Source organism: Gopherus evgoodei, chromosome 8 (assembly GCF_007399415.2).
Source record: "Gopherus evgoodei ecotype Sinaloan lineage chromosome 8, rGopEvg1_v1.p, whole genome shotgun sequence".
Lineage (NCBI taxonomy): Eukaryota > Metazoa > Chordata > Testudines > Testudinidae > Gopherus > Gopherus evgoodei.
In genome coordinates this window covers 101,093,230-101,120,156 of record NC_044329.1, presented here as the reverse complement: position 1 = coordinate 101,120,156, position 26,927 = coordinate 101,093,230, and the positions used below count along the sequence as shown (strand labels likewise).

Here is a 26,927-nt window from a genome sequence, read left to right as displayed (position 1 = left end):
TTGTTTACAACACTCCTGCTAATATACCCCAGAATTATGTTAGCTTTTTTAAAAACAGTATTACATTGTTGACTCCTGTCTAGTTTGTGATCCATTATAACCCCAGATCCTTTTCTGTAGTACTCCTTCCTAGGAAGTCATTTACCATTTTATATTTGCACAATGGATTATTGCTTCTTAAGTGTAGTGCTTTGCATTTGTCCCTATTGAATTTCATCCTGTTTATTTCAGGCCATTTCTCCAGTTTGTCACGATCATTTTGAATTCTATATCTGTCCTCCAAAGCACTTGCAACTCCTTCCCACTTGGTATCATCCACAAACTTAAGTATACTCTCTCTGCCATTAGCCAAATCATTATAAAAGATATTGAATAGAATTGGATCCAGGTCAGATCCCTATGGGACCCCACTGAATAAGCCCTTTCCAGCTTCATTTTGAACCACTGATAACTACATTCTGAGTTTGGTTTCCAATCAGTTGTACAACCACCTTATAGTAGGTTTGTCTAGACTGTTTTCTTAGGTTGCTTAGGAGAAGCTAATGTGAGACAGTATCAATAGCCTTATTAAAAAGTTACGATATATCACATCTACTGCTTCCCCCCATCCACAAGGCTTGTTACCTTATCAAAGAGGGATGTTAAGTTGGTTTGACAAGATTTGTCCATGACAAATCCATGTTGACTGTAACCTTCTTATCCCGTAGGTACTTACAAATTGATTGATTGATTATTTGCATAATTATCTTTGCAGGTACCAAAGTTAAGCTGACTGGGTTTTTATTTCCCTGGGCTGTTCTTATTCCTCTTTTTATAGATATGTACTATATTTGCAGAGATCTCTGCAGCCAGTTCCTTAAGTATTCTAGGATGTATTTCATTAGCCCCTATCAACCTGAAGACATCTAACTTGTCTGAATAATTCTTAACTTGTTCTTTCCCTATTGCAGCCTCAGATCCTATCCCATTTATACTGATGTTAGCTATATTAGTCCTCCATTCTAATCTTTACGGTGAAAACTGAAACAAAAAATATATTTAACGCTTTGGCCATTGCTGCATTTTCTGTTACTGTCTTTCTCTCCTGTCCTTATTCTTCATTTTGCTTCTAACGTATTTGTAAAATTTCTCTTGTTACCCTTTACCTCCCTAGCTAGTTCAATCTTGTTTTGTACCTTGGCCTTCCTAATTTTGTCCTTAGATGCTTGCGTTGGTTTTTTTTTTTTTTAATATTCATCCTTTGTAATTTGACCTAGTTTCCACTTCTTGTATGACACTTTTTTGAGTTTCAGTTTGCTGAAGATCTAGTTAAGCCAGAATGGTCTCTTACCATGCTTTCAGTCTTTCGTATGCATTGGGATAGTTTCCTTTTGTGACCTTAATAATGGTGATTGGTCCTGCAGCACACAGTACTGATCCCAAGAGGCACTACGCTCCCAAATCTTCCAGTGAAATCAATGGGAGTTTCCAGGACTCAGCCTTACTCGGAATCAGGACTGTAGTTTCTGTGATGAAGACCATTGTATTACATGGAGTATGAAATGCATAAAGAGTAAAAAAGAGTGTGATTTCTAAAAAGAAACAAAAGGAAGCATTGGGGTGAATGATTTCAATCAAGGAAGACTGAATTCCCATTTCTCATCCACCCAGCTTTGTGTCACAGAGGCCATGCTTATGTAAATATAAATATTGGCTACTGATGCAGATTTGCATACCAGAATTCTTCATAAGAATTATAGCTTTCTAGATATATGCACCATGTTATATACATTATGCCCCCGTGAGTCAGTTAACATTGCTGTAGGAAGCTGCATTATTTTCATTTCCCAGCGTTTGGGTGTGGACATTTTCAACCTTAAAGTTGCATTAGTGTAAATTTTCTGTGTTTACTATAGAATTGTATCATCACCCTTCCAGGGTAAACTCTGGGCCCCTGTCTCCACAGCCATTGTGGGGCTCTAACTGGAGCAGAATTGGTGTAGTTCTACTGAGCAGGCCTGGGAGGGACAGGATTCCTGGAGACCAGCTTTTTAGGTAGCTCCTTCTGATGTTATTATTTATCATTTGTACTGCGATAGCCTCAAGATGAGTCAGTAAGGGATTAGAGTCACATGGTGCTAGGCATTGTACTAACAGATAAACAGACCGTCCTTGCCCCAGAGATCTCACAGTCCAGGGCAGTGGTTCTCAACCTGCAGCCCAATCAGCACACAGCTGCGGCCCATGTGACATTCTCAGGGCCATACAGGTAGAATATATATATTGTGTGGATGCAGCCCACATAACACAGAAAGCTGTATATGCAGCCCACAATGGTAAATAGATTGAGAACAACTGGTCCAGTGACTATGATTTGATGCAAACATGGATGTAACAAATAAATGAAGGGGGGAGGATGAAGGGACAGTAAAATGAACAAAATATGGGGCAGAGTGGGTGGGTTTGATACAGGGGATATGCAATAGGAATTGGGGGCGATGGTGAATTTTGGAGGTGGAGGAATTCCTGTTGACCTCCCCAGCAGAATACATATAGGTTTGGACACATCTTTAAATGTTCATTCTAAGCAACAATCCAATTGCACAGGATGATACAGCACACTGTACAAGGAAGCAAGGCCTTTGTACAGTATGTTACAGCCCTGTGGGGGTGAGCGAAGTGGTACTTCTAAAGAGACTTCCATACACTGTAATTGGAGCCAGAGAGCAAGGACAGTAGCACTAGGCCAGAAGTGTTTTAGTTTAAAAACAGCCTCAAAGTAAAATAACACCATAGTAAATAATCCAGAGATTTTGGCTAAACAAATGTACATGCCTTTAATTTACCTTGCAAGCAAGTCTTTTGTGACTACTGACAGTTTTAAGAAGCTGGAGGATATTGTGCTGCTGTACAACTATGGGCCCTTTGCAACATTTGCTCTTTGGCTGCTCCGCTGCCTTCCCTGCTTTTACACAGAAAAACAAGAACACAAATGTAGGAACAGTTTTCCATGCCTGATAATGGATTATCTGACAAATGACCAACATTAGCTGTACATAGAGGCCAATTGTGGTGAAGAAGGTATTAGGACTTTTACAGTATGACACACACATCTCATTTACAAATACTATGTAGTGGAAATTATGTTGCATAACTTAAAAGCTATTAATTGAGCTTGGGATGAAAGAGAAGGGGGTATTATCCATGGATTAACGCAGTCATCACTGGAATACAGATCCTGATAGAAAATGACACAGGGTGGGCGGGAGCTGATGGGGATAACGAACGTCAGTGTGCTGAGAAAAACAGCAGAAGCCGGTCGTAACACTGAATTCCTGGCAGGATTTTGAGCTTGTGGTGGGGGTGCCGTTATTTGTTGGTTTGGGTTTTCTTTGTGGTTGCACGCATACTAGTCATTCAAAGATTAACCCGAATCTTTGTCAGAATTTGTATTTCCCCTTATTTATGCATTGGACATCAGAGCTGGACAGAGCGACCAGCACCAAGTTCAGTCAGTGCTGTCCACGGTACGTTTTGTTACATCCATTCCCACCCTCTTTTGTCCAGGCACTGTCCAAGAAAGGGCCCAGTCCTGAAAGGCACGGAGCACCCTCTACTCCCGTTCACTTCACTGAAAGTGAGAGCATTCGGCACTATGCAAATTGGGCTCTTAGATTGTTAACGCTTCAGAGTAAGGACATTGTCTTCTTGTATTTGTCTGTAAAGAAGCACAACTATGGCACTGTGTAAATAATGAATAGTAACAATAATAAATGTTGTCTGTCTTTGTCTTCATAACAAGAAGTAGCTTTGACTCCATATAGTGTGTCTGTTAGGAAAGACAGGTGTATTCACTGTGCAAGGATTAGTTACTGTATGTCTGTCATGCTCATAGAGCCAAGCAGGGCATGAACACTACATTGCAAATCCTGTACAAATCAAAACTGTGGGAACAAACAGACAGCAAGATGAATGATGGGCCATATAAACAAACAGCCCATGAAGGAATGGAGAGCAGCCACAATGTACCTCAAGATGCTCTCCAAACATTTCCAAACAGTTACTCAGGAAATGGTGAAACCTGCCAAGTTTAGAATGTTGTAAAACAAACACAAGAGAATTACTTTAATCACCTGCTGCTTTATCATAATAGCAGCCATCTCATATTCTGTTGCATACAATCCTCTATGTTGTTCTGGGAATCTTCCCTCAGACAGAGATGGAAGCAGTTCATATTTCTGAGTGTGGTACTGTGATCCCCAATATAGAGATATCTATCATTTCCCTATTATGGATTTTACAAAAAGCTTCAAAAATATCTAAGCAGGGTCCTCTCCTTCTCCTTTTGTTTTCTCCTGCCCTAATTATCTTTGTTTCATAATTATCCTCAATGACAGAATAAAAACAGCCTGATAATTGCAAGCACTGCACCGAAACATAAAAGGATTGGGACAGAGCTGAGTTAAATGCAGCTGAAGTATAAAAGTTTTAATAGCAGCAGCAGAATATGTTTGCTATTTGCCATGAAAATGATCTGCTTTTTTTCCTTAAAGTTCTCACCATTTGCTTGTCACATTGATGTGCCTTTTGTTCCTGAAAATGCAGATATCCTCATCCCATTAGTAAAAGAAAAAGGGAAAACAATGCATATAAACGTGTATAACAAAATCAAAACCAGCCAGATTTCCATGGCTTAGTTACACAGTCAACATTTCCTCTTGCTGGCTCTATGGAAATTTGGGTTTGATGGTTCCAGGCAGAAAGCACCAATTATTCCAAATATTTAAGATAAAGGCTGAACTTTATTGAGTTTTTTTATTTCTGCATCTCTTCTAAAAGGTCAAGATCATTCCATATCATAAGCTTTGCCAAAAAGCATTGTAATTAAAATAGATGGACAGATTTTAATTCGGAGCAGGCTTCTATTCACAATGGATGTCTGTTTAGGGTATTTGTTTAAAATCTAGTAATGTTAAATTTGTAACAACAACACACAAAAAAAGAGTCCTACATTTTCGTATAATTAATTTATAGCAAATGTTTAAGTAGGGGTCTGCCATGAACAGAATCTAAGAACGGTGCATATATCAAAACCAGAGCCCAGATTTTTACATTATAGCCTTAAAAGCAAATACCAAGGATATGGTGCTCTGTGAGAACATTTCGCTTTGTTTGTTAAAGTAAACACTGTAGAAATGAGAGTGGCACACACTTCCTGGAGGTTTAATGGTGGCATGCCAGACTGCCACATGGAAAACTCCAATTTGGGAGTGATTCTACTATTCTTATTTCCCTGGCTGGAACTTGAAAGCATCATGGGTAGTGTGGAGGGAGAGGAGGCAGTTTTCTTTCTATTTAAGTCACTAGCACACTATCATTCATTTCAGTGGATGCTGGGATCGTACTCACCGAGAAGACATACTTAAACTCCAAAAGTGAAGGGTGCCACTGCCTTTAGAGTGATCACCTAGTGGTAGGATCATGGAGCAGTATGAGTGCATCTGCACAGAAAGGCCATGCCTCAGGCCCAGCAGTAAGGTACCGTCAATGACAGCTGCTAATGGGTAATGGAATTAGTTGTTTAGAAGTGGAGATTAAATGGTTGCCCCAGATGGAATGACAAGATGAGGCAAAAGCCAAAGAGATCATCCAACCCTGGCATTCACATCAGGCCACTGAACCAGGCCCAATGAAGGCAGAACCCATGTCCAAATCCTGGTTGTTACTGGGAAAAAGGTTGCTACTGGGAAAAAAAGATTATAGCAATGAAGGACTTTAAAAGGGAAAGGTATATAAAGCAACAAAAACAGGAACAATACCTGGTATCTGAGTGTGTTAAATTCAGGTGACCAACATGTAGCAATCTCTCACGAGATAACGGGTGGTCTCGGGTAAGTGGATTTCCTGTGTGGATGAGCAGACTCTGTCTACAGACAGGTACTGAGCTATTTGTCATCTCCATGTCCATGATGTTCTTCTTCTCGGAGATCAAATTACAGTGGCCGTATCCACCATTCACTGTTAAATAAATTAAAAGAGAGAGAGAGAAAAAATAACCATAAGCTTCTACCCATGGATGTTGCTATATCAGTTATCATTCTCAGTTATTCCCACTTTTGTCTCCTCTCATGAAAGCATTATAATTGCAACAGCAAAGAATGTTAAGGGTTTCACAATGAACTAAGAACTAATTCCAAAGGAATTAGTGTCCAGAACTTATTGCTCTTGTTCCTCTTTTTAAAGATGAGGCTGTTTTTCACTTCATATGTTAGCTTTAAAAAAAAAAAACCTGATAGGTTCCTTTTCTTCTACATTTTTTGGGGGCAGCAGGAGGCAGCGTTTCCTACATTTTTTGTTTGGTTAGTTTTGTTTTGGGGTTTATTCATTTATTTTGGTGGGATTAGTTGTTGGGTTTTTTCCCATTAGTGAAATTAATGGGAACAATATTAATGAAACAATATTAATGCAGTCTAATTGAAGTCTTTATTTTTTTGTCTACACAGGAAAGTTATACTGGTGTAAGATGTGAAAACTAAGGTGTGATTTAAAACTGATAAAGTTACAGCAGCATAATTCCCCATGTAGATACACTTAACATGACCTGAGTGCCTTTTTGTTTAATTATTTTGGTTTAGCTTATGTCACTTGTAAGCTAAACCAAAAAAGCCACTTTAATAACAGAATAAGAGTGTCCACATAGTGAGTTATATCAGTCTAACTATATTGTTTTAACTGTAGCAGTATAATTATACTGGTAAAACTTTCCTGTACAGACATGCATACGTGCCAAAACTTTCCTGTACTAGCATGCCCTTAGTATATGAAGGATCAGGGCATTAGTGAGGAGATTCTAGTTTATTTTCTCATGAAAAATGGGGAAAAAAATAAATATTTTCCATGTGTTTAAGTTTATTCATATTTTCAAAATAATATATTATTTTTCTATATTCTTATTCTGCTATGGCTAGATCTGGCACATATTTAATTTCACTCTTACACCAAAAGATGAGGGAAATAGACCAAAGATACAGCAATCATTTTAAGAAAAAGAATTCTGGATACATTTTCAAATCTATCCATGGACGTTAGATGCATAGATCCAAAAAAGATAAAGTGTTTAAAAACAGATGGCAAGATAATAACCTAGGACTTAGATCCCGAGCCTGAAAACACCAACACACATGCTTAAATTTAAATATGTGAGTAATTCCATTGACTTTAATAGGATTACTCATGAGCTAAAAGTTAAGCATGTGGGAAAACATTTGCAGAATAGAAAGGGCCTTAAATTGCTAGCTACAAAAAAAAATCACTATAGATATTTATCATGATACGCTTATTGCACATGGGCTATGCCTTTAAAATACTAGATCATAAGTATGTCCATATTTGGTCAGATCAATGGTCCATCTAGCCCAGTATCTTGTCTTCTGACAGTGGCCAGTGCCAGATACTTCAGAGGGAATGAGCAGAACAGGGTAATTATCGAGTGATCCATCCCCTGTCCTCCAGTCCCAGCTTCTGGCAATCAGAGGATTAGTGATACCCAGAGTACAGGGCTGCAGCCCTGACCATCTTGGTTAATAGCCATTGATGGACTTATCCTCCATAAAGGTATTTAATTTGTTTTTGAATCAAGTTATACTTTTGGCCTTCACAACATTCCCTAGCAACAAGTTCCACGGATGGACTATGCATTGCGTGAAGAAGTACCAGTACTTCCTTATGTTTATTTTAAATGTGCTGCCTATTACTTTCTGTGGGTGACTCCTGGTTCTTGTATTATATGATGGTTAAATAACACTTCCGGATTCACTTTCTCTACACCATTCATGATTTTATAGATCTCTACCATATTCGTCCATTAGCTGTCTCTTTTCTAAGCTGAACAGTCCCAGTCTTTTTCTCTCTCCTCATCTAGAAGCTGTTCTATATCCCTACTCATTTTTATTGCCCTTCTTTATACTTTTCCCAATTGTAATATATTTTTTCTGAGATAGGACAACCAGAACTGCATGCAGTATTCAAGGTATAGGAGTACCATAATTTATATAGTGGCATTATGATATTTTCTGTTTTATTATCTGTCCCTTTCCTAATGGCTCCTAATATTCTATTAGCTTTTTTGACTGCCACTGCACACTCGGCAGATGTTTTCACAGAACTATCCACAATGACTTCAAGATCTCTTTCTTGAGTGGTAACAGCTAATTTAGACCCCCATCATTTTGTACGTACAGATCTTTGTGGAGCCCACTATTTTGCAGTTTGCAGCCAACTGATCCTGCAGTCCTGATGCAGGAAAAATCAAAAGGAGTCTTGCTTGTGCAGAGTAGGACTGGAGCTTTGATCTGAAAATGTGTTTGTGTTACAGTAAAATATTTTAAAACATTTCCTTTTATTAGCCACATCTATATTTGGAAACTGACCCATTGCAAAGAATGGCTGTCAGCAATAGATCTTCCTGAACTAGAGCTGAAAACGGTTTGTGTTATTGTAGATTAAACAAAACCATTTTCAGTATCATTACAGAAAGTGTGACTGAGACATGACTCCACCAAGTCTCAGGGTATGTCTACATTGCAATTAGACACCCACAGCTGACCCTTGCCAGCTGATTTGGCCTTATGCGGTTCAGGCTCAGGGGCTACTTAATTTCAGTGTAGCCATTCTGGTTCAGACTGCAGCCTGAGCTCTGGGACCATCCCATCTTGCAGTTTAGACATATCCTGTGTCACACAGTCTGTAACATGCCAATTTTCCAACATAGGGTTTTGACTCATAAGGTGGAACAAATGGTCCATATGTGGCAATTGACACTTTAAAATGTCACTGAAAATGGTATGGCAAAAGAAATGGTATTCATCATGCACTGACTATAGTGTAATAGAAATAACCACTTCTAAGAGGTTGGCACACAGGTCTGGAACTGTGAAGAAAGTTTAGAGATGGTTCCAAGCATAATGGCCTGATTTTCATGTCCACTGCAGTTTTGGGGCATGAAAAGTATGTGAACATCAAGTACACATTTTTTCTGAAGTTAACATACCATCCTAATTTGGGTTATTGCTGCTAATTGAACATATTTCTTGAAAATGTTAAAACAATCCTTTCTGCCAAAGAAACATTTGCAAAATACCCATTCTGCAAACTAAGATGTGTGTGTGTGCGCACGCACACGCGCGCGCATAATCAGGAACAATTCACTGAAATGAGCCAGATTCTCCTCTCATTTACATATACTTAAGTGGAATTACCTCTATGCAAACCTTTATACACAATTTCTATCATTCTTTCATACTTACATACCTTCTAACATTCACATTTACCTTATTAGCCATCTGTTGTGACAGTATCAGGAATATCATGGTTTATAGCATTTATAAATCTTTTCATGAGGTAAAGGTAATTAACAGTGAATATATGAAGTTCTGCAGTTTTTCAAAATGGCTGCCCTTTCCCTTTGTTGGATCAAAGCCACAGGCTGGTTCTCTGTTAAAACGGCCACCATTTCCCTACAGCTTTTGACTGTGAAGCTCTGCTTAACAAAGATGTCTTTCCTTTTCCATGTTTCCAATGGGACAGAAACTATGCTACCCACCAGGAAGATGGCTGCCCCCTGTGCCATCAGAATGTATGGCGGGACACTGAGTTGCTGTCAATGGAATTTAAATGGGACCAGGTTCAGGGCTCTAGTGAATATAAGAGAGGGGATAATCATTGGCTTTCCAGACTATGGAAGGCAGGTAAATCTTGGAGGTAAACTTTGAAAACCCACGTCTTTTCTGGCCTGGAAGACTCTCTGATAACTGGAGATATAGTGAAAAAGATGGCAATACAGAGTCAAGAAAATCAAACCTGAGATTTTGAGAGGGGAAGAGGTTTTTAGTCACACTGTTTAAAACAATGTTGTTTGTTTACTCTGTAAACACCTATTTCACTTCAATGACTAACTTACATTTTGGGGGATATCAGAACTTTGTTAAAGATTCAACCCCTATCCTTTCAATTAGGGAATGCCAGGCTTGACATTCCTGATATTGCTCAGGGAAGAAACAAGTGAAGGAAAAAATTGGCAGATGATGGGAGAAGAACTTTCTGGCCATAATAAAAAGCAAAAAAAGGACATAAGCCTTTGTACAAAGTATTTGCCATTCAGCTTTAAAACTTCTAAACTCTGCTATCACTATCTCTCCAAAATAAGTCACCCACTTTCTTTCTCTATTCATGTTACATAAGGCTGAGCTGTCAAGTAAAGACTGATTTTCCTTTCACTTACATCAGTGGTGTTACTCCCATTTACTGAAATCAGAGTTGTCAGCGCTAGACATTGCTGAAAATTTTCCATGGGTTTTTGACTCGTGTGTGTGTGCATGTGCGTGTGCGTGTGTGAGAGTGTGAGAGAGAGAGAGAGAGAGAGAGAGAGAGAGAAAGAAAGAAAAGTATCTGCTTTCTGAGGATAATTTTGACTTCTCATTAAAAAAAAAAAATCCAAAAATTGAAAAGTGTTTTTTTTCAGTCTGAAAACTAAAAAGTTTCACCCAGAAACATTAGGCCAAAAGTTTTGATTTGGAAATGCTGCTAAGATACCTCATGGGAATTGTAAAAGCAGCAAAGAATCCTGTGGCACCTTATAGACTAACAGACGTTTTGGAGCATGAGCTTTCGTGGGTGAATACCCACTTCCTCAGATGCCCTCATGGGAATTGTAGTTTGGGTGTCTCTTGGCCCATTCTGATCAAACGGCTGGGCTCCCCAGCTGGACTACATCTCTCATGATGCACTGTAGTCACGGAACTCCCATGATGCACCACCATACCTCAGGAAGAGGGGAGGCCATGGTGCACCATGGGAGATGTAGCCCAGGGACCATGGAGGAGAATGGGAGCATGAGGCATCACCAAAACAAGGGCATAATCAGACTCTGTTATTAATTTGCATATAGTCTTATGTATTAAGTGTTTAAAAATACCAAAAATTTTTCTTGGGAAGAACTTTCCGTGCATCTTTAAAAGCCACACCTCCCAGATATAATGGCAAAGCTGGGAAATATATCCCTCCTATGACATCCTAGCCCTGGTTCCTGAAATCTTAGCCATGAGTCATTATTTATTTTACTGGCTAAAAGTAAGATTTTGGCTACAGAATATCCATTGAATGTGTTCTTTATATCCTGGATACGATCAATTGTCTTTTATTTTTTTTTTTCATTTATACTTGACCAGTAATAAAAGCAGCCGCTCTTTCTTTTTCAGTCTCTGGATGATACAAGTCTGAAATTCATTAAGGACTTTCTAAAAATGTATTTTAACAATTTTATCATATTATCAGAACACAGAAACTTGAAGCTTCTATCCAGAATTCAGCAGTACTAACCTGTAGCAACACATCAGAAAACAATGATATTGATTTGTTTGAAGAGGGAGATTTCCTAGAATAACATTAACACTATCCACATGCTGTCAAAAACAATTATCTTTTCCAATAGCTGTCAAATCATGAAACTCTTTCCCCTCGTTCCCTGCATAAAAAAAGTGAGTACTCAAAAGCCAAATCCACAAAATTATGCATGTTAGAATTTCAGCCAACCTGCCGTATGTTTATCTTCACAAAGTACCTTGTAGATTTGTTAACTTGGGCTCGGAACAGACTGTCTAACATAATCTCATGTCGGGTCACCTTTGCACAATGGCATCTTTAAAAACGTGCCAACCATATGGCAGCTGACACAACAGCAGACAAGTAATGACATTAAAAGTATCACCTTCTTCCAGCAGCAAACCTAAATTAGAGAGGAATTGCCTCTGAATACAGCTGGCCAGATTCTGAACTTAGTTACACCATCATAGACAGAAGCAACTTCACTGCCTTAAATAGAGTTAGTCTAATTTAGAGTAGAACCTAGCCTTTTGACAACTGACTTTTTTGTACAATCTTAACATCATTGGCTGGTAGGAGATTGAAGTATTTTCCATGCCCAAAACTGGAGTTCCTCTTTCAATTGGCATTAGCGGGCCTTTAACCTACATAGTGTAACTTACCAATGACCGATGGAAAAAGAGCACATATTCCCTACCTGTATGAAAGGTTTACCCTCATTTCAGCAGAACCATAATAATTCCATAAATCCCATGGAAATGGAATCCATAACAACTTAACTTTTTTCTCTCTTCCCCCCCCACCTTTTTTTTTCTTCTGTCTACCGGGTTTGGGTTTGTATTTTTAGTTTAAATGCTTAAGAAGGAAACATAAAAGATTTATCCAGAAGTATAAGAAAACTTCAATCCTTCAAATCCTTCCATATGAATAATCAAATAGTTTCAAACTCTGATCTGTCATCATTTTTATTCTGATGTAATTGATGTCAGTGGAATTGACTCCATTGGACATATGGCTTCAGTGGAGTTGCTCTGAATTTATACCAGCATAAATCAGATCAAATTCAGAGCCACTGGCTTTAAAGGGACTGCTCATTTGAGTAAGGGCAATTTACACATGTAAAAACTATTCTCATCAATCAGAATGTGCAGGATTGAATCCTACATTTCTTCTTCTGTGTGAATTTTACTTAGAAATGTTCAGAAATAGAACATCTCCCCCTTCCCAACCAATGTAAACCTGCCTGAATAAGCAGAATAATAAGTATTAAAACCAAAAAAACTAAATAGCAGCAGCTCTTTTCCCTCCCCAGGGAACACCTCATTCCTTATTCATTTAGGCTGTGTATATGGAGGTTTCATTCTGGCTGATAAAATTTACCAATAGGCCTTCAGCCAGATGGGAGTGAAGTCTTATTGAAAGGATAATTGCTCAACAACAAACATATGCTGCAGTGCTTTAGAACTTACCTAATTAAGGCCAATGAACAAATAACTGGAATGACATATAATTTAAATGACTAATATTCAAAATAGAGATAGGTTTGAAATATTTGCCTAACATACTTAGATATCCTCAGAGCATTGTGGGTTTTGTGGTGACTGCTAACTAGGTCATTTACTTTTTCTTGGTGCTTCATTCGCTTTAATTACATTTTAAATATTTTGCCATCCATCCCTGGGTGTTTGGGATAAAAGATCCAGAATCCACCTATGACATCTCTGAAAAATGGAACACTATATTTGGCACCATTACTGATGCCACATTCTTTTTGTGGAAGACCAAAAGGCTACTGGATTTTTCACCCAAAGGTGAAATTCATCAGTAATAGAACAGACCATGAAAGGCCCCCAATGCAACAGAATTGCTAATGTCAGGGTGCCAACACACCAAAATTGGGTAACCTGCAGAAGGGATGCAAAGGGACTCTATATACCATCTGTTTGGCAGAGCAGAACTCTGCATCAGCTAGGCATAGCCCACCAAAGTAGATAAGTCTAGTATCAGGATTGGGCTCATAATTACAGTGTAGCTGGAGAAGCCAATGTGACCCCTGTACACCTCATAATTTTAAAAGTTATTGCAGAAAGGCTGCAGAGCTGCTTTTGCCCTGACGGCGGGTTACACAGTGCACTTCATTGCTCCCACAAAATTCACAGAAAGTTTCTTTGCTCTGGCTCTGTTCATGGCATGATCAGAGAAATGTCACCTAAGGCCATATCTACACTGGGGAAATTAAAAAAAATAACGTTCAGACCAATTCTGGGACTGATTAAGCTAAAATAGTGTTAAGACTGGTGGGAGCCACTGTGTAAGCAGGGCTCTGTGGCTCAGAACCATTTCTACCATTATTTCAGGTGAAGTTGCTGAAAAAACATGTATAATTTAAACGATTGTGGAAACAGTTCAGGCCCCGGAGCTTCAGCAGCAATTCAGCGGCAGGAATGCCAATGGTGCAGCACTGGCGGACCTCCTGCAGGCATGCCTCCAAATTCGCATGACCAGCGGACCGCCCGCAGGTGCACCGCTGAATCCGTGTGAACAGCGGACCGCCCACAGGCACACTGCCGAATGCTGCCTACCTGCCATGCTTGAGGCAGCAAAAAAAACACAGGGCAGCCCAGGCCAGTTGGAGTCTTTTCTAAACTATGGTTCCTGCACCGGTTTAGTTGAATCAGTGGTAAAACTAGTTTGAATTTGGGGCTAATTTTCCCAATTTATCATCCTCCTTCTTTAATTGTGGACACCAGAACTGGACACTGTAGTCCAAAAATGGTCACACCAGTGCCGAATACAGAAGTAATATAACCTCCTTACTCCTAACTTGATATTCCCCTTTTTACGCATCCAAGGTTCGCATTAGACATTTTGGCCACAGCATTGCGCTGGGAACTTATAATCAGCTAATTAACCACCATTCCTTCCCTTCTCCAAAAGTCTGTTTCAGAATCATTGCTTCCCAGGACACAGTCCCTTCATCTTGTAAGCATGGCCTACATTCTTGGTCCCTTGATGGATACAATTACATTTGGCCATATTAAAATGCCTAGTTTGCTTATGCCCAGCCAGTTCCGTTCCTCCAATCCATGTTTTATCTGCAAATTTTATCAGTACTGATTTTATGTTTTGTTCCAGGTCATTGATAAAAATGTTAAATAGGTCCAAGAACCCATCTCTGTGGGACACCACTAGCCCACTTCCTCAGCCCATTTACAATTACATTTTGAGACTTGTCAGTTAGCCAGTTTTTAATTCATTTAATGTGCCATGTTAATGTTTTATCATTCTAGTTTTTTAGTCAAAACATCATGTTATCACATGGTACCAAATCAAATGAATGACGAAGCCTACATCAACACTACTACCTTTATCAATTAAATTAGTAATCTTATAAAAAAATGTCTAGTTAGTATGATAAAAATAAAAGATAAAAGATATCAAGTTATTGATTTATTTGTGTGACTGAATACAAGAGGACCGGTGAACTCAAGCAAACTCAAAAAATCAAGGGGAAATACCCGTTGAAATAACTCATACGGCATCAGTCTATTAGAACTTGTGAAAGATAAATATATTCCATGTATATTTTTTTTTTTTGCAAATGTGAACCACAAATGTTGGCCACATCTATATTTATTATTTCATGTTCAATTTATTTTTTTAAATCAAACTATTTGGTTTGTCCTTTTCCCCTCACATTCTGTGGGATTTCTTTTTACAGATTACGCACAATATGATGAAAGAATAAAAAAAATGGGACAACATTACTGCAGCAAAGACAGAGCATTTCATTTTACGTTGGTCCAAACTAAAATAGCTTGAAAATATTCCAGTATTTTCTAGAGATCTGCAACCCTTTTATTAGTACTGGCATGACATGGAGTCCAATATATACAAACAACAGCAGCATACAAATGCAATAATGATACTTAATATATTTTATCCTCAAAGGGTTTTGCAAACGTTAGCTAATTCACAACACCAAAATGACTCTTCATAACACCTATACATACTAAGTCAGCAAAGCCCAGATTCAGGAAAGCACTTAAGCAATCACTGAAGTCCATCCCTACTCTGGAATGAGCTTAAGTCCCATTGATTTTATATGTATAAGTGCTTTCTTGAATCAGGACCTAGGTGTGTAATATTTTAAATATTGATAAATTGAGGCTCAGACAAGTTCAGTGGCTGGCCCAAGGACGGAGTCTGTATCATGGCCAGGATTGAAACTCAGGAATTCCTGGTTCTCAGTCCTGACCTCAGATCCCCAGACTTTATGCTCCCAAACAGAATAGAGCAGTGGCTGGCAAACTTTTTGGCCTGAGGGCCACATCTGGATATGGAAATTGTATGGTGGGCTATGAATGCTCATGAAATTGGGGGTTGCGGTATGGGAGGGGTGCAGGCTCTGGCTGGGGGTGCAGGCTCTGGGGTGGGGCCAGAAATGAGGAGTTCAGGGTATGGGAGGGGGATCTGGGCTGGGGCAGGGGGTTGGAAATGTGGGGAGGGTTGAGGGCTCCAGCTGGGGATATGGGCTCGGGGGGGGTGGGGGAAGAGGGATTGGTGGTGCAGGATGGTGCTCCAGGCTGGGACCAAGGGGTTTCGTGGACGGGAGGGGGTCAGGGGTGGAGGCTCCAGGCGGTGCTTACCTCAAGCAGCTCCCAGAAGCAGCTGCCTGTCCCTCCTCCAGCTCCTACGCAGAGGTGCAGCCAGGTGGCTCAGTGCGCTGCCCTGTCCACAGGCATCACCCCTGCAACTTCCATTGGCCATGGTTCCCGGCCAATGGGAGTTGCGGGGACAGTGCTTGGGGCAGGAGCAGCATGCAGAGCCCACTGGTTGCCCCTATGCATAGGAGCCGGAGAGAGGACATGCCGCTGCTTCCAGGAGCCACACAAAGCCACAGCATGCATGGAGCAGGGCAAGTCCCGGACCCTGCTTCCCAGCAGGAGCTCGAGGGCCAGATTAAAATGTCTAAAGGGCTTGATGTGGCCCTGGGGCCATAGTTTGCCCACCTCTGGAACCAGGGGTGGCTCCAGGCACCAGCGCAGCAAGCGCGTGCTTGGGGCGGCAAGCCATCGGGGGTGGCCTGCCGGTTGCTGTGAGGGCTACAGGCAGGTGGCTTTCAGCGGCACGCCAACGGGAGGTCCGCTGGTCCCATGGCTTCGGCAGCAATTTGGCGGTGGGGATGCCGATGGCGCGGCACCGGCAGACCTCCCACAAGCATGCCGCCGAATCCACGTGACCAGCGGACCGCCCGCAGGTGCACCGCCAAATCCGCGTGACCAGTGGACAGCCCATAGGTGCACCGCCAAATCCACGTGACCAGCGTACTGTCCGCAGGCACACCACCGAATGACGCCTGCCTGGCGTGCTTGAGGAGGCAAAAAACATAGAGCCGCCCCTGCCTGGAACAGAGATACAAGACCAAAAATGTGCATCATACCTAGATGTAGTAATTAGTAGAGAGTCTTTTCCAATCCACACAAAATATAGGTTTGGTCTTCACCTCAGTCATTGGTGAAGGCAACCCTAATAATATCACTGGTGAAGCACATTTGGCCATTTTCTGTGATCGTATTTTACTTCTTCACGGTTTGTATTTTAATAACAGGAAAAAATGTTAAAATAAATGTTTTAGGAAAATTAAGCTCTCACAACATGATTTTCATTAAAAAGGAAATCCTAAACCTTGCTAACAGGCACATGGAGGATATAATCTTTGTCCAGTGAAACATGGTGTAATTCCTTCTTTAAAAACATCAAAAAAGCATGAATGAATAGAAGTCTAATTCTCAAGGTTTTTGATACATGGGCTATAGTTATACATTTGTCAATGCTTTGCAGAACAATAGCAAAGAGGGGCTCCTCTCTGGATCCATCAACAAGTATATCTAAGATGATGCAAATATAACCCTATATAGTAGGGATGCCCACCTCATGCACTGAGGGCCACATACATAATTTGCCAGGTGTCCGAGTTTTGTACTGAAGACATGATAATAAACACACACTTAGCCCTTTTATACACTAGGAGGGATTTGCCAGTATAATTATTACTGCCATAATTATACTGCTAAAACACTCTAGTGTAGATGCAGTTACACTGGTATAAAAAGCCCAAGACTAAGGCAGGCTCCCTGCCTGCCCTAGCTCGGCATGGCTCCTGGAAGTGGCCTCCAGGTCCCTACCGCCCCTAGACTCATGGGTGGCCAGGGAGGCTCCATGCGCTGCTCCTACCCAGAGGGCTGGCTCCACAGCTCCCATTGGCCGGGAACCGCGACCAATGAGAGTTGTGGTAAGTGCTGCCGGGACTCCAAACCTCTCACCCCCTGCTGCATCCCAAACCCCTGCCCCAGCCCGGTGTTCCAGCCTACACCCAAACTCTCTTCCAGAACCCACTCCCCGCTCACACACCGATCCCTTGCTCCAGCTCCCTCCTTCATCCCAAACCTCTCATCCCCATCCCCACTCCAGAGCCTACACCCCCAGCCAGAGCCTGCACCTCCTCCCCTACTCTGAACCCCTCAGCCCCAGCCCAGAGCCCCCTCCTGCACCCCAAACGCCTCATCCTAACTCCAGAGCCCACAGCCCAGCCTGCACCCCCTCCTGCACTCCAAACCCCTCAGCCCCAGCTCGGAGCCCCTCCTGCACCCCAAACACATCATCCCTGGCCCCAGTCTAGAGCCCACATCCCCAGCTGAAGCCTGCACCCCAACCCCCTGCCCCTGCCCGGTGAAAGTGAGTGAGGGTGTGGGGGGAGAGTGAGTGACGGGAGGGGGAGAGGGGAGTGAGTGGGGGCGGGGCCTTGGCGAAGGGGTGGGGCAGGGGTGTTTGGTTTTGCGCGATTAGAAATTTGGCAACCCTATGCACAATCCTGATGCCAACACAATCTAACAACAACACTGCAAAACTCTTGAGCAGCGGGCAGCCATTAATGTGCCTAGAGAATGCTTCTCAAACCAACATCTTCAATACAGTGGAGAAGGGACACACTCCTAACCTTCTCTCATCAGAGCCTACACCCCCAGCCAGAGCCTGCACCTCCTCCCCTACTCTGAACCCCTCAGCCCCAGCCCAGAGCCCCCTCCTGCACCCCAATGCTGCATATTCTTATATGCCAGAAGAGTCCTTATATTGACTAACTAGATGCACAACACATATATATGTCCTGCCTTTATACAGATCTGCTATAAAAGGAGCTATTCACAATTGCAACAAGGACTGCACTGGACTGGCACGTTAGAGGGATTAGCACTCCAAAGGGACTGGAGAAACACCGGAGAAGATGGTTGTCTGTTTACGTTTGAAAAACACTTTGGCATCATGAGCAAGACATGGAAGAAATGTCCGGGAGCAATGGGAACAGAGGGAAAACAGTGGTGTGTATGCACTGTACCACTTCTTGGGAAAAAAACTGTAGCATAGAGATCTCTAACGGAAGAGTGGATTTAAAAGTGATAGGTCTTATATAATCTTCAGGCCCTGAAACACTGGAAAGTGATGGGAAGGGCCCCACAAATGCATTTTTTCTGCCATAGTCATATGAATGTATTTAGTGTGACATAGTGTTTGTGCCCAGTCAACAAGATGAATGTTGTTTATTTTCATTTCTTTTAATGCAGTAAACATTAGCACTAGTCTCAGCTCCAAGTGGCTTTTTCCTTCCTCACCCCAGCAGCTGGTCCATGCAAAGAAGTCCCATTAGCTAGGCATAAACAAAAGAAAGGAGGAATAGGCTCATTTTGTCTGATCAAGTTCACGTTTTTGCTTAAGCTGAAAAGAAATGCAAGAGATCCAAGACTAAGAATAGACAAGAAAATGTGAATTGCAAAAAGGAGTTGTTGTGGCTTTTAAAGGCAGGAAATATTCTCTTAATTAATTAATCCACAAGATTTGAAATAGCCATAACCTTCCATTTCCAGTCCTGTGGTATAAAATATGCCATCAACATATGTAACAATTTCTGCATATGGGAGTAATGCCTAGTGACTTCAGTTGATGTCAGAAAAATAATAAAGACTAAGCTTTTACAGTATCCCAAATACAACAGTTCCCTGGATGGAATTAGGTTATTCTATTGCACATTTATTTAGTTATGGTTAGATATTGTCTTTAACAGCCATTGTCACTGTTGGGAACGGAGACATATTTAGGCCGAACAGATGCCTGCTGTGAATTTTAAGTCAGTCCTGATAACATTAAACAGCAAAAGCATAAGTTGAACTGGGTATGTGACAGAAATTGCAGAGTAATCATATTTAGTGTTGCGCATGTATAAGAAATTACAGCGTAATTGTGTTTGTGAGAACCAGAAAAGATAAGGTAACTAAAAAGCCAGAAAAGAGTGGTTTGGACTAACACTAAGCCTGTACTGATGGGGGAGGAGAGTTAACATGGAAATGAGAGACTAATACATATGTATTAAAAAAGATAACAAAAAGTTATAAATAAGTTTGTGTAACAAAGGGAGGTCGAAGCTGTATTGTGTGATGCTGGAGGTTACTGTGATGAGACTGTCCGGATAAGCTTCCCACTTGTGAGTAATTGATCACTATTCTCGGAATGTTTTGCCATAGAAAGTATTTGTTAGACCCATTTGCTGAGTAAGTGAACCCCAATCTACCTCAATCCAACAACTACACTGGGGTGAAGATGTAGAGGGGTACCACACCAATGTCAGTGACTAGAGGCGTTCTGCTTACAAGGGACAGATGCTGGCAGGATGGCTCTTGGGGAATGCTGGTTAGAGGTGTGCAGAGTATGCTTCTCCCAGTGCCGGCCCAAATAGGGAAGGGAGAATGGGACAATGGTCACACCCTGCTCCAGCTGGTCATGCCCCCTTTCCAATGTCTTGCACCACCAACTGTGCTATGCTGCCCCTGGATCTTACTTGCTGGAAGGACAAACAAACATCAGAATCCTGGCTGCTGCCTGCAAAAGTGGAGGGAAGGGTCTCTACCTTCTCCCCTTTTCTGGGCATTCATAATCCAGTCCTTATTATAGTTCCACATATCTACCTGATATTTACCCAGCTCAGACACAACAGAGAAATATAGCATTCTACTGGTATACTAGATAATACTGTCACTTCCACCTTGCTCTGCATGGATTCACAGTTCTCAACCCCAGCTGAAGCCCATCACACCATCTGGGTGCTGGCCCATTACATTTGAAACGCCAGGAACATTCACTGCATTGTATAATAGCTGGCAGCCGCTGACAGCCTGTTTGGGTTTCAGCTTTCTGCTCCTTCTAATCAGGTTGACGGGCAATCCTGTGCTCCCACTGTCCAAGGGAACCATGACAAATCCAATACTTTGAACCAATTTCATTGTGCATATCAATACATACAGAAAACATAACCCTACAGCACACACACACATCTCTCTGTCTTCAGTTTGTCTTTATTTATTACTCTGAATTTGAAACCTTGGGGTTTTTACAGCAGACTGTATTCAGACAGGCCCAAGAGATGAGGAGAACTACAGAATGGTTCTCTCAATACAGAAGTTCACACATTTTGTGATGAAGGGCACCTGAATTTTCTCTAGTGTGGATATGATTTAATAGTAATTTAATGCAACTCCTTTGAGCAGAAAGTATCTTTTCATACACACAAATTAAGCGCGAGTCTATTTTTTACTGGTTTTTCCTTTAAGTAATTTAATTCACTAATAACCAACATATGTCTCCTATGGCTCACATGCAGGCTCCTTTCTTTCCCATTTCTTACTAAATTCTCCTTACACTCAGAGGTCTCTATTCCCATATATTTAACTCTCTTTATTCTATGGATCTTCTAGATACTCTGCCAGGTATACATCCCTATGGACATTAAAAACACAAGAGTGTGCACTGACATAGAGGTTGGGGATTGCCATATGGTACCTTGCATATGCATTGTGTCAACATATATGTCCACATAGCCCAAAAAAGAACTTATGCACCATCCTTCTCAATCAGGGGTGATGCTAGGGGAGGCTTGTGGGGGCTATAGCCACCCCAAAATTTGCCTTAGCTCTCCTGTAGCCATCCCTCCCAGTGCAAAGGTCAAAAGTTATGCAGAAGTAAGGATGGCTTCATATGGTTTTGCCACCCTTACTTCTGTGCTGCTACTGGCAGCAGTGCTGGCACTGGGCCAGCAGCTGGGTCTTCAGAGTGGGGCAGCTTACACCCCACCCAAATACATTCCGCAACCTCTAATGTTAAAAAAAAATATTGTGCCCACAAGATGTGTATCATAACCCCCCAATTTTCTGTCTAGCCCACCTCAGCCTTCCCTACCCTTCACCGGGAAGACATTGGCACCACCCCTGTACTCAACAGTATTTTAAATATATATACATGGCAAGCATAGCCAGACCAATACTGCTTCCTTCATGATGTTCAGTTACCAGGAAAAAGCTTCAGAAGTATGAAAGTAGTGTTGCAAGGCCACTAACAGCCAAGGAAAGTCATTTCTACAAAGACAGCCTCATCTCACAAGCTCATACAGTGTCATGTGGGAGAGGTAAACTTTAAACTGAAGAAGCAGCTGATGTCCAAAAGCATGCAGACTTTTATTATAGAAAAATAATCTCAAAGGACACACACGTCACCATACACACCACACACACATGCACATGCACTCCAGCTCAGAGCCATCGCCTCTCAAGTCTCTGTCCCTCCCAAAGGTGAGAATTCAGCTCCTTTCCTAGGAAAGGCTTTGTGATTGTTTGTTCTCCACTGAATTCTTCACTCTGAATTCATCTGCTTATAGGACCTTTTCCAGTGCACTCTCCCAGGGACAAGCAGCACCTTCCTCCTGTTAGATATCAAGTATTGTTAACTCTTACTATGTTTTTCCCTGGTTTTCCCATTCTCTTATTCTAGGAGGAGAGGACACAACTTCGTCTCAGAGGGGTAGCCGTATTAGGCTGTATCAGCAAAAACAATGAGCAGTCTTTGTGGCACCTTAGAGACTAAAAAATTTATTTGGGCATAAGCTTTTGTGGGCTATAACCCACTTCATCAGATGCATGGAGTGAAAAACACAGTAGGCAGGTATAAATATACAGCCCATGAAAAGATGGGAGTTTCCTTACCAAGTGTGTGGGGTGGGGTCAGTGCTAACGAGGCCAATTCAATCAGGGTGGATGTGGCCCATTCCCAACAGTCGACAAGAAGGTGTAAATATCAACAGAGGGAAAATTACTTTTTGTAGTGATCCAGCCACTCCAGGTCTTTATTCAGGTGTAATTTGATGGTGTCAGGTTTGCAAATTAATTCCAGCTCTGCGGTTTCTCATTAAAATCTATTTTTTAAGTTTTTTTGTTGAAGAATATCCACTTTATCTCACACTCCCAACGTCACACACATCCCCACTCACACTTGTACACATTTTCCACAATCAGACCCCATCGCTAACTGCTAATGTGCAGCCATTTCCCCAAGACCTGTGTGATTAATATTTTTCACATAAAAAAAAGCATTTCTCTGCAGTTTGGCATGATCTCTGGCAAAAATAGCAAAGAATCCTGTGGCACCTTATAGACTAACAGACGTTTTGGAGCATGAGCTTTCGTGGGTGAATACCCACTTCCTCAGATGCATGTTACATTCACCCACGAAAGCTCATGCTCCAAAACGTCTGTTAGTCTATAAGGTGCCACAGGATTCTTTGCTGCTTTTACAGATCCAGACTAACACGGCTACCCTCTGATATCTGGCAAAAATGCAATTCAAACCCCATATGAGACTCTTCCAACATGGGATCTAAAGCAATTGCCTATTTCTTCTGCTTTTTCAAAAAGTACATTTGTTATTTTGGTTTCTTGACAACTTTTTGCTGAGGTTTTGGCTTTACTTTATGGTTTGACCATGAGTGTTTCAAGCCAAATAATTCACAGACAAGGTGCTATAACTGAAAGTTCTGGTTGTGAATAATTATACACTAGGAGCGAAGTTCACTCCTCTGCAAAGTGGGTGAATCATACCTACGTAGCAAAGAGGCCTTGTGCCAGCTCTCTGCACAGGGTATATTTCTCCCTGATGGTATGCTACTATTAAAGTATTAGTTTTCTAAACATACAGGTTGAAAAGTCAGGATATGCGTAATCAAAGTTAGGCAACCAACCCTAACTCTCCCTCTCATGCAAGACACTGTCAGATTGCACAGAACCTCAGCTTTCATTTTAAAAATGTATGTTAGGCTTGTGAACAAAATCTTTTGTATGTGAACTGGAATGCAATTGATGCAGTAAAATCTCCCTGCACCTGCAGGCAGCTTCAGACAATAACTCAGTGGTGTGAACTTCCCTACCCATATTAAGCTCATTGGATTGTCTGCTCTAAAGCTTGGTGCTAAGACTTCAACATTACCTATTCTGTTGCTGATCATTTTACCGTAAGGACTGGGGAAGGAGTGCAAATCATGCTCATGGGGAGGTGGGAATTGGGAGTAGCTGCGAGGAAGGAAAGGTAGAGGGAAGAACAGAGGAGACACAGATGAGAAAGGGGCGCTTTCAAGCAACAAAGAAACATGCACATCCACAAACTCTACTCCTCCCAAAGGCTAAGATCATCTCCACACTCTCCTCCTATTACTTGACACCTTGCCTGGGTAGCATGAAAAAAGTAAACACACACACACATGCAAATTCAATATGTGAAGCCATAATTACAGCTTTTAGAATGTCATAGCAAAGTCATGACACTTTCTCCCTCTACCCTCCCAGTCCTGGAAACGCATGAATTGTCTGAAATTATTCTAATGTGCTGATCCAGTTGATCTACTGAAACTGATACTATGTTAATAAAGCCCGCACTATATTAGCATATGGTCACAGGGTCCAGTTCAGTTGTCAGTCAGGTGTAACTGTCAAAGACAATTGCATAGCAACATTATGAAACTGACATAAGTAAGATCAGTCTTCTATAGTTGATTACGAGATGATCCACTTTAGAGTCGAGCCAACTCCTCCATTTTAAAGGAAGCTTCAAGCACACAGTTCGAGATGCTAAAGTTGCAGCTAGCAACTCTGGAAATCTTGGCGACTGACCGAATCAAGTAGTGAACCATAGAGGGAAGGCTCTTGTTTGAACAGACCTGATTTAAGAGCCTTGGGCTGAGAAAGGCTTGCTTGCTATGACTTTAGGCAAATTTCCCATCCCTTTCCTCCTTCCATCTTCACATTGTGCTAGCCTCGGTAATGATGGGCGATGATGATTTATGTCTGGAATGTGTATTTTTATGTGAATTTGTTGGGGGAGAAAACTGCCAGGTTAAGAGCTCTGGAGACTGAAACCTTCTATTTATCCTCATAGCACGTAGAGCATGCATAGAAGAAGTGCATGCTTCCTCATACTTCCATGTCAAGGTGCTTGAATCGTATACTGTGAGAACCACCTCTAAGGCTGAGAAATGGGAAGGTGGGACATAGAGGCCTAGAATGAGATGGACAGGGTTCAGACATTGAAGCAAATAGCCATAGCATAACAACATCAATAAGACAGGCCCATTTGGTTTATAGATTTTAGCACAAGACAGGACTATTCAAATCATCTTATGTGACCGTCCATGTAACAACATAGACCATTGCATTTCACTAAGTGATTCCTGGATCTAGCTCAATAACTTATAGTTGAACTACAGTGTATCTTTTAGCAAGATATCCTGTCTTTACCTGAAAACTCCAAATGATGGAGAATTACCACAGCCCCTGGTGATCTGTTCCACTAATTCTGACTCCCAAGGTGCATCTTAACAGTTTGAACTCTGGTGACTTCAATTTCCAGCCACAGGATCTCATTATTCCCGTTTGACATAGATTAATGAACCCTTGTGTCTCAGATATCTTCTCCCTGTGTAGGTAATTACAGACCATGCTCAAGTCACCTCTTCACCTTCTCTTCAATAAATTATATAGATTCAGCTCCTTCAGATTTTTCATTGCAAGGCATATATTCCAGACCAGGAATCTTTCTTATAGTTCTTCTCTGAACCCAGGCTGTTCAATTTTTCAACATTCTTGTTAAGGTGTCAACACCAGAAGTGGACATAGCATTAGTCCCATCAATGCTATATACCAAGGTAATATCGCCTCCCTACTTCTGCTTGACAGTCCTACATTTATACATCCAAGTATCTTTTTTGCCACACTGAGAGCTCCTGATCATTTGGTTAAATTATTGATGCTTCTGCTGAGGCTGCCAATTTTAGCCCACTATGCTTGCAGTGTTTTTTGTGACATTAACATGAGCCCAGGAATGAGATCACCAATTTATACCACATCAGCAGCCAAATAATGAGCCAGGTTAGGGCCTGCTGCAGATGGGACTAACTAACTCCCCTGAAGACAATATGCACCACTGAAATCAATGGAGTCACCCAGTGTGTAAATAATAGGTTAGCAAAAACACCCCTTATTTTAAAGAAGGTAACAACTGCATAGGCTCAATAGCCACTTATTAAAGTGAGAAAAATTCAGCATTTGACTTTTTAAAAACAAACAAAACAAAAAACAAACAAACAAACAAAAAAAGGCCCCAGCAATTCACAGCAAAGATGCACTGAATATGAGATTTCTGTTTTTTTAATGAAGCAATTCTTTGGTTTGCCTTGTTTTCTTTTAGCGAGAGCACATCTGAACCCTAAGGCTGGCCGGCAACAGAAGGCAGAACATAACTAATTGAAGCCATTTAAAAAATAAACGAGCCTGGAACTGAGCATTATTGTGTGAAGTTTCAGCACTATGCCGGGTTGCAGCCCTTCAGAACTGAAATGACTGCTGAGAGAATGATCAGAATACAGATCACAAAAATACGGATTCACCATGCAGAAATTCATGTGCTCCTGAACATACTGACTGAAATATTAAAATGAGACAGTGTGGGGGAAAGAAAGGCAGCTCTTAGAAGTACCAAAAGAGAAAACTGAGGAAATGAAAAAGAACAGAAGTTCTCTCTGTTGTCATATTTTTCATCTGAGCTGATGCTGACATTGACCAGAAGAGAGAAGAGAACAGTGTAGCTCTAAAAATGGCACCCCAGATAGTGTGGGAATAATGTGTCACATTATTTCTAATGGGAGTTAGTTGCAATCGCTTTCCTGCTGGAATACACACTGGCAGGGAAAGACGAGGCTGGGCATGAACTGCAACCTTGTGAATGAGATGCAACTAAGTACAGGCATCTTCTATGCACCAATAGGGCCAAATTCTGGGCTTAGAGACATGTGCATGACTCCCACTGAAGTTAGGCCTAAGTCTGTAAATAATGCAAATGACTTCCCAGGGCTTGAGGCTGCATCTTATTTATTCAGTGAATTTTCTCTTCTGTAACAACAGGGGCTAGAAATGCATCTTGCTTCTGTGTAATGGAATTCCAACTATACACACACACAGCGAAAATTACTAGAGTTATGCCCCACCTTCTGTTAGCTGCAAATAAAATAAACAAGATACCAAATAAAACAATTCCTGGCTTTGGTTGGAATCTCTCCTGACGTTTCTTCAGGTCCTATATATTAGATGCAGGTGTACATAGACTTGCTGCTACAGTCTACGGCCAATAGTATAGAAGTCACCACT

General features: G+C 41.3%; 1 protein-coding gene across 3 annotated transcripts in view; it reads right to left on the bottom strand.

Moving 5' to 3' along the window:
* Window positions 1-26,927, bottom strand: part of GLIS1 (GLIS family zinc finger 1) — a 285,082-nt gene that overhangs the window by 151,225 nt on the left and 106,930 nt on the right. For all 3 annotated transcript variants that reach the window (XM_030573308.1, XM_030573307.1, XM_030573306.1), the window contains one exon: window positions 5,799-5,997. In XM_030573308.1, coding sequence (XP_030429168.1) covers window positions 5,799-5,997 — 199 coding nt within the window. The remainder of the gene's footprint in view (window positions 1-5,798; window positions 5,998-26,927) is intronic.